The following is a 12,809-nucleotide window of genomic DNA, read 5'->3' on the forward strand; positions in this document are numbered from 1 at the left end:
GCACTGATGCTTCAGAGCTCCAGGGTGCCAGGTTCGATTCCCGGCTTGGGTCACTGTCTGTGCGAAGTCTGCACGTTCTCCCCGTGTCTGCGTGGGTTTCCTCCGGGTGCTCCACTTTCCTCCCACAGGTCCCGAAAGACATGCTGTTAGGTGAATTGGACACTCTAAATTCTCCCTCTGTGTATCTGAACAGGCGCCGGAATGTGGCGACTAGGGGCTTTTCACAATAAATTCATTGCAAGCCTACTTGTGACAATAAAGATTATCAATGGACTGGGACTCTACTCATTGGAATTCAGAAGAATGAGAAGTGATCTCATTGAAATATAGAGGATTCGTAAGTGGCTTGAGGGTAAATGCTGAGAAGATGTTTCCCCTCATGGGAGAGTCTGGGACCAGAGGGCAGAGTCTCAGAATATAGGGGTGCTAATTTAAGTCTGAGATGAGGAGGAATTTCTTCTCTCAGAGGGTTGTGAGTCTTTGGAACTTCTTGCCACCGAGAGTTGTGGGGTAAGAGTCCCTTGTGTATATTTCGACTGAGATAGATAGCTTCTTGATCAGTAAAGGTTATGGAGAAAGGGCAGGAAAGTGGGTGCGAGGAATGTTGGATCAGCCATGATCCTATTGAAATACGTAGCAGGCTCGAGGGGCCCGATTGCCTGGTCCTGTTCTCATTTCTTATGGTCTTATGGAGGATGGGGATATTTTTGGAACCTCCTCCTCTGGTCAGTTGTTTAATTGTCCACCACCATTCAAGGCTGGATGTGGCAGGACTGCAGAGCCTGAATCTGATCCGTTGGTTGTGGAATTTCTTAGCTCGGTCTATTACTTGCTGCTAATGCTGTTTGGCGCACAAGTAATCCTGTGTTGCAGCTTCTCCAGGTTGGCACCTCATTTTTCGGCATGCCTGATGTTGCTTTTGGCATGCTCTCGTGCACGCTTCATTGATCCAGGGTTGACCCGAACAGGCGCCGGAGTGTGGCGACTAGATAATTTTCACAGTAACTTTGTGAAAGCCTACTTGTGACAATAATAAAGATTATATTATTATCATTGGGGAGGCGGTGGAGTAGTGGCAGTCGCTGGACTAGTAAACCAGAAACCCAGCTGGTTTAGCTCAGTGGGCTAGACAGCTGGCTTGCGATGCAGAACAAGGCCAGCAGCGCGTGTTCAATTCCCGTACCAGCTGAGAATTCTGAATTCTTCCTCCATGTACCTGAATAGGCGCCGGAATATGGCAACTAGGGTCTTTTCACAGTAACTTCATTGCAGTGTTAATGTAAGCCTACTTCTGACAATAATAAAGATTATAATTATTATAATTATAATGCTCTGGGGACCCGGGTTCGAACCCGCCACTGCAGATGGTGAAATTTGAATTCAATAAAAAGAAATCTGGAATTAAAAGTCTAATGATGACAAGGAAACCACTGCCAATTGTCGTAAAAACCCATCAGGTTCACGAATGTCCTTGAGGGAAGGAAATCTGCCATCCTTACCTGGTCTGGCCTACATGTGACTCCAGATCCACAGCAATGCGGTTGACTCTTAGTTGCCCCCTGAAGAGCAATGCTGGCACAGCCAACAACGCTCAAGTCCCATGAACGAATGACAAAAGATCCCTTGGCTTGTGGGTAATGGTAGAGTGGGGGATATGCCGGGCCATGAGGTTGCAGATTGTGGTGGATACAATTCTGCTGCTGCGCCTCATGGATGCCCAGTCTTGAGTTGCTAGATCTGTTTGCAGTCTATCCCATTTAGTACGGTGGTCGTGCCATACAACCCGATGTGAAGACGGGACTTTGTCTCCCCAAGGACTGTGCGATGGTCACTCCTACTGATCATGGGCAGATGCAGCTGAAGCAGGTTGGTGAGCATGAGGTCATGTATATTTTTCCCTCTTGCTGACTCTCTCACCACCTCCCGCAGTCCCATTCTAACAGCTGCACTCTTTTGGCCTCAACCAGCTCGGCCTGAGGTAGTGATACTGAGCTGCTCCTTACATTTTCTGTCACAAGTGACTTCCTTGCCTTTGCCAATTTGGATGTTCATTTCATTTAGCTCTCGGGAACTTAATCAACAGCAGCCAAGGGGCATTGATTTTAGTTTTGTTTCAATGACCTGAATTAATAATGTAACAAACCTTTGCAGAACTTGGGTACTTGCCGGAGGCCTATTAGCATTCTAGGTGCATTTTGAATTAATCATTGCTGAATACTGATAATTATTTAGTAATTACGTTGGATAAGTTATGGATGAATTTGTGTCGGTTTTAAAGGAAGAAGGTACGTTTTGACTGTAGCCTTACTGAAGCCTCTTTACATGTCCCATTAACTGAGCCATTTGCCAGGTTCTGCAAAACGAAGTTATCTGAAGTTTTCACAGAATTTGGCACATTTTCTTATTGTGACCTTGAGATTTGGCCAGGTGGAGCATATATAGATGATTTGTCCCAATTATTAAACACAATGCGGGAAATTCTCCATTTGGGAGACTTTGTGCCTGGAATTCCCACTGGCAGCGCACCCACGGCCCCCTGTTTCCCGGTGGGATCGGGTGGTTACATTGGGAAATCCCATTGACAAGCGACGGGAAGATAGAATCCCGCCACCAGCAAGCTCGGCACACTGCCGACAAAGAGGCGGCTGGAGAACCGGAGAATCCCGCTCTTTGTTCTCCCGAGGGAGCTGACCTGCACCAGGAAGCGATTCCCAATCCTTTATGCTAAGCGAAGGATTGTGAGGAATTCCCGAGGGAATCCCACTATCGGACTACCATTTTGAGCGGGTGGCCCAATAGCAAGGTCCTGTGGCTAGATAGCCCTCCCCCCCCCCCCACAACGTAATTCAGCCCCCCAACCCCAGCTTTTCTGGGACCCCCCAGTACGGGGATGATCTGACCCCCGCCTCCTCCATAGAGACCTCAAGAAATGGACCCCCACCAAGACCTCCTAAATAAGTACCTCCCGAGACCTCCTAAATAAAGACATCCTTCCTTAATATGGAGACCCCTCACAGAACACCCCAGAAAAAAGTGACCCCTGTTGTGAATCCGCCCCCCCCCCGCCTCCCCCAGAAGAGAGAGCCCTGAGGAAGCCTCCGCAAAAAGAGCCCCTATCAGGAAGGCCCCCCCCCGCCCCCCGTCTCCCTGAAGAGAGACCGCAGCCTCGAGCAGAGCAGACACAGGTAGTAAAAATATTGCTGCTTTAACACTCACCTGGGCAATACACCTGCTGGCTCAGACACAGGAAGCAGCACCTGACATTTCCTGGAAAGAGAAAACCAATCAAGTTCTTTCCAATGACCTCCCTTCATGATTGAATGATTTTGAAGTGGTCAGCTGGACATCAACAGCAGTTAACCCTGTTTGAAGGTCCAGGAGCTGTCAATCAATGCTCGGTGTTGGGAAACATTGTGGTTGGAGCACTTTAGAGTTACTCAACCGTGAAGGATAATGAGTGAAGCAATGCTGACAGCTGGGGTGTGTGGAAGCTGCCAATCACAGCCTAGTAAAACCAATATCTTTATAAAAATAAATTTAGAGTACCCAATTAATTTTTTCCAATTAAGGGGCAATTTAGTGTGGCCAATCCACCTAACCTGTACATCTTTGGGTTGTGGGGGTGAGACCCACGCAGACATGGGGAGAATGTGCAAAACTCCACATGGACAATGGAGCTGGGGTTGAACCTGGGTCCTCAGCGCCATAGGCAGCAGTGCTAACCAGTAAAATCAATATCAAAGAGAAATGAATGAGTGGCTTGTAGATCAAAGATACCAGGGGTCTAAACATAGCTGACTGGTTTTCTCTTCCTGACAGGGTCTCTCCCTCCTGACAGGGGTCACTTTTCTGGGGGGGGGAGGGAGGGGGTCTGTGGGTTTCTTTATTTTGAGGTCTCTGGGGGGCGCTTTCTATTTAGGGGTCTCTAGTGGTGGTGGTGGGGGCTTCTGTTGGGGTGGGGTGGGAAGGTCTTGTATTGTGGAGGGGGGAAAGGGTGGCCCCGCGATGGAATTTGGGGGCAACGCCCTTCGAGAGTTAAAGAGGACAACCGCATCAGGGCCACGTCTCTCAGGACCAGTAGTGATTCCCGGCCAGAGGACCCGACAATCACGTGGGCCCGGAGGATATGGTGCCCAGCCTGTTAAGTTGATGTGGATGCAAATGGATCTGAGTGAACCAATTGCATCCACCCGCTGGCGCAGGGCGCGAACCTCAATCCCGACCCCAGTGTGGGGGGGGGGGGGGTTAGCTCGAGCATCGGAAACGTATTGGCATCCGACGCCGATCCTGTTTTCTTCACAACTGCTGGATTCTCTGCTTCATCGGGAACGTCGCTACCAGCGGCACGAGGCGGAGAATTCCGCCCGACGTGATGTCCCTGAGCGATAAAGTTGGCATAATGATGGTGCATTGTCATCTAGAACGTACCGTGGCTTAGCCTGAAGTACGTTTGAGATCTGTAGTCGTCTAAAGTAGTATTTGAAAAATAATAGACTGCATTTTTTGACCTTTAAAGTCAACAATAAATTGGGATTCCCGTGAGCCACAAGTCTTTAACAGTAAAAACGAAAATCTTGTTAGCTAAAGAATACTAACTATCTCTAACAGTCGTGAATGTTGGATAAGCCAGAAGATGCATGAGGGCAAATTAGAGTAGCGCAGAGAGCACCTCTAATTAACATCCTTACATTACATATATGTTGCTAATTTGGAAACTCAAAACTTGAAATCTCTGACTCAATCTAACTCACCAGGGCAGATGGTGAAATTTGAATTCAGTAGAATTCTGGAATTAAAAGTCTCGTGATGACCATGAAACCATTGCCCACAGTTCAAGGGCAATTAGAAATGGGCAACAAATGCTGCCCCAACCAGCGACACCCACATCCCAAGAACGAACAGCAGGTTTCTATCCAATTCGTTGAGGGCAGTTTGCTTTTAAAAAAATATTTCACTTCCCTTTAACCACTGTCTGACTCCTCCTCAAATTTACTCACTGTCCCAGCATCCACCGCACTCCGTCTAGCGAATTCCAGAGATTCACGACCCTTTAGGAGAAGTAGTTTCTCCTCAACTCCGTTATAAATTTGCTACCTCTTATCCTGAGACTATGAACTCTCGTTTTAGAATGACCCACACGAGGAAGCATCCGCTCCACGTCTACTTTATCCATACCATTTATCATCTTGTATACCTCAATTTGATTGTCCCTCATTCTTTTAAACTCTAGAGAGTATAGGCCTAACCTGTACACTCTCTTCAGTACCACAAACCCCCACATCCCTCAAATCAATCTAGTGAACCTCCTCTGAACTGCCTCCAATGCCCCTACATCTTTCCTCAAATAAGGGGACCAAAACGGGACGCAATACTCCAGGTGTGATCTCACTAATGCCGTAGATAGTTGTAACAGCAGTTCCTTATCTTTATACTCTATTCCTTTAGTTATAAATGCCAACATTCCATTCTCCTCATAAGACCATCCCGCCATCCCAGAGATCAGTCTGGTAAACCATCATTTATTCCCTTTTTGGCAACTATATCCTTCCTTAGATAAGGAGACTAAAACTGTACACAATATTTCAGGTGAGTCCTCACCAAGGCTCGACACAATTGTAGCAAGGCTGCATTGGTTTTGTACTCAGTGCAATGAAGGCCAACATAGCATTGCCAAGGAGGGGATTGGAATTGATGGCGAGGGTACAGAGTCAGTGGCAAGGGCTAAAGGTGATAACTTCAGTTATCTCAGTATGATAACTGGAGGAAAATGCAACTCCTCCAAGACTGGGCACCAGACAAACCTTAGAGCAGAGTAGCAATAGCAGTGGGTTGGCTCAGAGAGGTACGTCATCAGTGTGCCCCAGATTTTGCCGATTAATGTTACATATCAAGTTTTACTTTGTTTTAGAATGTAACTATGGTAGGCCTTTGAAATGAGTGACTATACGCTCTATACCTCAAACATAGCATTATCGAGACAACAGAAAACACACATGCCCAAAATTAAAACATTTTAATCTCAACTTGTGTACATGGGAATCATTTTCTTCATCATGTGTCTCTGATGCGCCTTTCTTTTTAAAAATTATGTAAAATGCATAATTTTTGATCCCTCGTTCTAACGAATTCTTGCATTTTAACAACACATCTTTCGATATATATTTTACAGATAAAGATGCTCAGTTCAAACATTCTCTGTATCTCTTATTTCTATTAAATACATTGTTTTCTCATTGCACATCCTCTGTCTGCAAAAATACTTCATTGTTATCTCACATTATTCTCCCACTACTTGCCTCGAACCATTTACCAATGGATAGTTTTACAAGACTTCATCTTTCTGTAGTTCAGAACACGAATGCTGTCGATTTATCAAGCATTACCTCTAGTTACAATACCAACTCTCCCGATTGAAGCATGCAGGCATTTTGATGTCTAGTTACCCAGCATAATAGGTGACAAATTATGCTGCTTCACCAAAGTAGAACTTATGAAAGCTGTTCAGATTCAAAACAGTGAAATCATATAATACACTACAAACTTACAGCTACAGCACATTGCAATGCATACTGCGACAGTCATTTTACAACTGAGGACAGTAAATCTGACAAAGATTTCTGAGTCACTCTTACAACATCTTAAGGACATTATATTTAAAAAAATGGTCGGAAAGGAAACTTTTGCATAAGTAATACTTAAGTGTAGATGAGAAAGTTCCAGGTGCAACTTCTGCTATCCTTTGCTGTAAGAGTGTTAAGCAAATAATTTTATATTTGCGACCAGATACATATTCATTTGATCTTTAAAGAAGTATTGCTGTATTACTTTGCAGTGCTTCAGCCAGAGACCAAACTATGGAAACGTTGAACAAAAACGCAATATATTTTTTATTTTTCTTTCCAAGCAACCTACCCCATTTAACAGCACGTCAACAATGTTCACATTTGTAAACTATATATATTAGTCTAAGTACAACAGCGTTACAAAAAGAAAAAAAAATGGAGTGGAAATTCGTTGCCTTGCCACAGAAAATATCAATCATGCAAAATTGAAGACTCTGTCCTTCTAACCTCTGTTTGAAGCACTGTATCATTTGGTTATCCGTGGGGTGGGATAGGGGTGGGTAAACAGGTTAACTCTGCTGAAACTGTGCTCTGCCTACTCAGCATTGTCCAAGGAGTGCAGATTATTGTTATCTTTCCTTTGGGCTGTGGCTGAGAATAAAGGCAGCTCCCTTACTTCATAATACCATCCAATGTCATTTTAAGGAACGATGGTTGAACCAAAATTGCCACACCAAAATCCCCAATTTTTTTTTTTAGAAAAGGAATTAATACTGCAATTCAGTATATTTGAAGATACTGACTCAAAAATATACATATATTTATAGGAGGAAGAACAGCTTCCACAGCTACAAATGAAAAGAGTACATAGCTTGCTGAATACCATCCATTAAATCCCATATAAATCTGGGAGACCATGCAGAGAAAACAGTCTGTTAGTCTTGCTACATCTGCAAAATGAAAAACGATAAAATCTTTAATACACATCAACTGCAGTCCACTCATTCAGGTCTGAAAATTGTTCCCACTTATTATAGGCGCTGCAGTACCAGCTTGAGCAGGAAAAAGAAAGTCTGGGTAAAAATTTGTATTCTGCTCTGTCTTGCTGCGTCTGCCTCAGTTTTTAATCTGAGGCTCATTATTCTTAAGGTTTTATTGTAATATAGGTGGTTAGTATAAACCACCACTCGTTACCGCCATCGGATTTTCTATCAGGTGTTAACTAAACAGTCTTTTAGTAAATAATGGCCAACTCTACATAGTCCTCCGGTAAGAAACAGGCCCCGATTTTGGCAAAATGTTGTACGAGCCCATTGCATGGAAAAACAAAGAACGCTATGTATTGCCGCAAGGAAAATTTAACATGCAATTTTGTGGTCTTGGTTTAATTTAAAATATGTTAGTCCTCGGTCCAGTATTTACAGTAACCTCCAACTTAAACAAGTTCATTTTATTTTTGCTGAATCCACTGTTGCTGCGAAGAAGAACGTTTCACCGATCGTTGTTCTTTTTGTATTTTATTCACCCCATGCACACTTTTCCAGTTCACGTGTACTTTTATAACAAAACAAGCCTTTGGGGCAGGAAAGGTAGCAGAAGTGGAAATGTCTCATTGTGTTCAACTGCAAAGTAATCAATGCAGGAATTTTGCAAGCTTTTAATGATACCTCCTTTTGCTCATCTCACTGCCAATGTTACATAACTTTGATGTCAAGCTTCACTGATAAATATCTTCAGTGCGATAATCACTGTTGCCATGAACTTCACAATGCAAAACTACCAGGGAAAACGCTGATGCTCTCCTCTTGCTCTCCAGTCTGTGATGTTCTTTTCTATTTCTCCAATAGCAGGAACATAACACAGGTGGTCAGATGACTTTCCAGGCTCACGTTTGACTTGGTAAGATTTTTACAGCGCTGACACTTTTACAATGTTGATTTCTGCTTGGTCCGGAGAGTCAGGTCGGTTATTTCCTTCGGGTGTCGTAGCAGGAGGGCTGGGCATGCATATTACCGCTTTTGTTATATATGATTGCTCACAATTTAGTTTGACACTTTCCTCTACGTTTGCATTCAAGCTGGATCGGCTGGAAGAATAAACACTCACTGTTAGAGCTTGCAAGTACTGGCAAAGCAGGGACCACCTTACGGTGAGCTGTTTAAATAATGTTTCACAAAAATACTGAAAGCAATTGTTACAAATTCAAAGTGGTCATTAAAATAGGCGATATGTTGGTTCGCTAAATCCTCAAATTTTTGTTTCCTTGTGAAAGTGATTCGCAAAAGAAATAGCTAAATTGATTCATATAATGTATTTTAAAAGGCCTCACCATCAAGGACACTGCATTCTTAAAAAGTCAAAATCAAACTGCATTCTCCAATTATCATAACTGTATATTTTCTATCAGATAAATGACTCTTCAAGCTTGAAGTGAGTCAGATTAATTCAAAGAAATGAAAAGATGAAAAGAAACTTACCGATGGTTCCACAAAATCAACGCTTGAGTGATTGGAATGCACTTAGTGCTTGGCACTTACCTCTCTTTGCTGTGGTCAATGCTTGTAAACATTGGGGTTTCATCACTTAGGCCACTGTACCGTGAAGGGAGATGAATGAATCAAAGCTGCAATTAGTTTGTAGACATTTAAGGGGCATCTTGACAAATACATGAATAGGATGGGAATAGAGGGCTATGGACCCAGGAAGTGTAGAAGATTGTAGTTTAGTTGGGCAGCATGGTCGGCACGGGCTTGGAGGGCCGAAGGGCCTGTTCCTATGCTGTACATTTCTTTGTTCTTTGTAAGCCATTCATAGCTTTCTCGTAGTGGTCTGTGATTGACAGCTTCTACAAACTAAGTGCATTCCAATCACTCAAGCGTTGATGGGGGGGGGGGAGCTGGCAGGCTGCAGGAAATCACTATTGAGCCGCCCGCTCAACATGGCAGCCCGACATCGCGATTCCCCCGGGAATCCCTCGTTTTCCATGCCATGCATTAAGTTTGCATGGCAAGGAAGAAGGAATTGATTGCCGGTTTGCATTCCCAGGGGGAGCAGTTGTAATTCACCTCCGGCGGGAGAACATAGCCTCCCAAATGGAGGACCCAGCCAAGATAGGGAAAGATGTTGGTCCTCCCGTCAAAGTTTCAATTACAGCAAAAAGTTCAGCATCCACTTCAGAGGTGCCCGAGCTGGCTTTCAGCCTTGGGTGTCGGCCCACTCAGTTTTCCGTGTTTATAGAACCCAGGCACAAAGACTGAAGAGGACATCTTTGGAATCTCACCGCAGATCTTAAGGCAGCAACAAGACCGGTCCAATGCCGGTGGCTATTCCACTTCCTCAGGCCTAGGCTTGCAGCTGTGTTCTAGCACACTGAGTTCCAGGACTAGGCCAAAGGTGGACCTACTCCAGGGGTGCGACCTTGCCCAGTAAGTTTATGAACAGAGCACAAGATTGACACAGATGCTACTTTAACTTGTAAAGTTCTTGAAAGTAATTGCCTAAATCTTCCGATTATGTGACACTGACCAGATAGAAAACTACCCACTTACCTGGATACATTTTACAAGACCAGACTTCTGATCCATGCTGCCAAAGAACTCCCTCAGGGCAGGAATCCACATAGAGATCAGCAAAGTGAATTGGTGCAGAAAACACACCGCCACTTTTCATGGCACCATCTGCCCTAAGGTAAGATTACGGCACAGACTTTTGCCCCCGGGTTGGGTTGTCCGAGTCGGGAGATTTCCTAGCCCGGTGAACCCAACCTCTGAAAATGGCTGCCCGCAGGTCAGATTTTCAGTCAGGAGCTGGTCTGAAATAGGAGCTGGGGTGGGCGACCTCCGAATGAGTGCGGAGGCCGCCGGATGCTGAAGCGAGCTTGGCGCAAGGCCTGCCTCTATGCTTCGGAACTGTGTTTACATAAATATATAATAATAAAACCAGAAACATCCCTCCAGCCTTCACACCTTTGTCATTCCCCACACATTCCATATGCTCCATTCATGCCAAACTATGCCAATCCCTGCCCGTACCCACTTCACACTTCCTATGATCACTTTGTGTCCTCTACCCACACCTCAGTGCCCACATACCCCCATGCTAATTTAGTGGCAACTCTTGCCAATCCATGCCTCCTACCCACCATCCATTGCCCTTACCCCATTCATGACATCTCACCGTGTATATTTGGACAGTTCCTTGACAGTTTTGACACTTAATAGAGTAGTTCTATTAAGTAGTTCCTTGAGAACTGGGCAGCTCTCTAACAGCTTCTTGACAATTAGACAGCTCCTTAACAGTTCCTTGCCAGCTGGACAGTTCCTTGATAGTCTGACTGTTCCAATGAATTTGTGCATAAAAAGTGCACAATCATGCTCACTTTTAACAATCCCATGCCTAAAGAGTACCTTGCCTCTTGAAAAGATTTTCTGGGACTGTATCCAAGGGCGATCCAAACAAATCCACCAAGTTCAGATCTCCTCTCATCTGGTCTAATCTGCACACTCCGGATTCCACGCTTCCGGCCTACTAAAATCCCACTTCAGTGGACACAGCTGATGACTTAAATGGCTAGCTGCCTCTGGTAATAGTGCAAATTGGGTTGGGAGATAGTCAAGTGGTGCGAAGATAGTCATGTGGTTGGGAGTAGTCAGAACTGCTTAGGGATAGTTGGGTTGTGTGAGTCAGGGGAGGCAGTTTTTGGGATAAGCTACTGTGTAGTCAGCGGTTTCGGTGAGAGGGGAGCGGTAGGTTTTATAGTTACCCAGGAGTTAGACTAGGGTCTTTCTCTGTGACATGTCCTGGGTAACGAGCCAGGTATGTCCCACTGAACTGTCCTAAGTCTCTGATTCTAACTTAGCATTGGAGACTAGTTTGGAGGGTCCTGGAGAGCAGGGAATTACCCACTGGAAGTTTAAACTTCCCGGGCAATTCCCATGGAGTCAGTGTATGGAGTTAGCTGCGAGGTCCAGATATGCATCGTGGGTTGTACGATCCAGAGAGCGGAAGAATCAGACCAATGTCATTCATTGGTTAGAAGAGTTTAAATCCTACATTTTGTGTACAGGTTTACCACCCATGTATTACCAAATAGTTAACAATTACCTTTTCATTTAATTGATGTGGTATTAGTTTCTATAATTTATAAAGAAGATATTTTTATATTTACTTTTTAAGTTTTAAAAAAATGGGCTATTAAGCTGTAATTTGCAAAAGAAAAAGACATTCAGACATAGTTACCTATTGGAGAGAGCACTCTGCTGCACACATCGAATCTGAATAGTACTGAGTTCCTGTACACTTCCAGGGTGGCTGCAAGAAATATTGGAATTTGGGAGTTGGAAAGGCTTTTTGCTGCGCCTTGAGCAACATGTTCCTGTTAAACCATGTTGAGACAAGAGAGAGGAGCTGTGTGAATTTGATCGATTTCTTGTAGATCCTTCTAGACAATTTTCTTTGTATGTTTGTTCATCCACAAAGTTGTGATTCTAAATGAAAGAGAAAAAGGGACAGAGATAGAAAAGCATTTTATTTATCAGTTTCAGGGACATCTTGGCACTTTTCCTCTTTTTAAAAGAATATATCAACAGGACGAATCAGGGTCTGAATATGGATTAAAACTCTGGGCACATTGGCAGGGACTTACTGTTGAATTCCAATCTTGAACATCGACCTCCACTGGCGGCAGAAACTGCAATTAGCTAACCACCTATTTGTTGTTACTCTGATTTCACATCTTGTTTCCCCCACATTTAGGTTGCGATGATAATGGTGTGCAATAAGGTTTTTGTGGCGCCTGTGCTAAGTAATGCTTAGTATCCTGTTAGTACGAGTTACTGAGTGAGTTTATCACGCGGTAAATCAGGTGTCGGAGCAGACCAATTTCCCAGAAGGGATCTACAGCAAGCAGAGGATCACAAAATTTGAACACCTAACATGGAATTTGTCACATCAGCGGTACACAGTGGGAGTGTGTCACAGAGGTCAGTAGACTCCACAAAAACGTTCAGGTGTACTGACCATTGTACACAGCTCTCGAGAGGGGTTGAGGTTTTACACTGAGAGCATGGATCTGTAAACTCCACTCTAATGATGATGGGTGACAAATAGTAACAAAAGAGAAAGCACAGAAGAGACCGTAGCATGGAATCAGGTGTCATGCTACTTGCATGAAATTCCACTCTGCTATTTTATGAAGCTTTTAACCTGTTCAAAATAATCGGGTTAGAAGTGATTCTTAAAATAGCT

The 12,809-nt window shown here is 44.1% G+C and overlaps 1 protein-coding gene across 3 annotated transcripts in view; it reads right to left on the reverse strand.

Moving 5' to 3' along the window:
• Positions 1 to 6,002: 6,002 nt before the first annotated feature.
• kcnd2 (potassium voltage-gated channel, Shal-related subfamily, member 2) overlaps positions 6,003 to 12,809 on the reverse strand; it is a 610,750-nt gene continuing 603,943 nt past the window's right edge. For all 3 annotated transcript variants that reach the window (XM_072485223.1, XM_072485225.1, XM_072485224.1), the window contains 2 exons: positions 11,802 to 12,049; positions 6,003 to 8,649 (listed from right to left, as the gene is read on the reverse strand). In XM_072485223.1, the coding sequence (XP_072341324.1) occupies positions 8,472 to 8,649; positions 11,802 to 12,049 (426 nt within the window). In that variant the 3' untranslated portion in view covers positions 6,003 to 8,471. The remainder of the gene's footprint in view (positions 8,650 to 11,801; positions 12,050 to 12,809) is intronic.

The sequence above is a fragment of the Scyliorhinus torazame genome, chromosome 19 (assembly GCF_047496885.1).
Source record: "Scyliorhinus torazame isolate Kashiwa2021f chromosome 19, sScyTor2.1, whole genome shotgun sequence".
Lineage (NCBI taxonomy): Eukaryota > Metazoa > Chordata > Chondrichthyes > Carcharhiniformes > Scyliorhinidae > Scyliorhinus > Scyliorhinus torazame.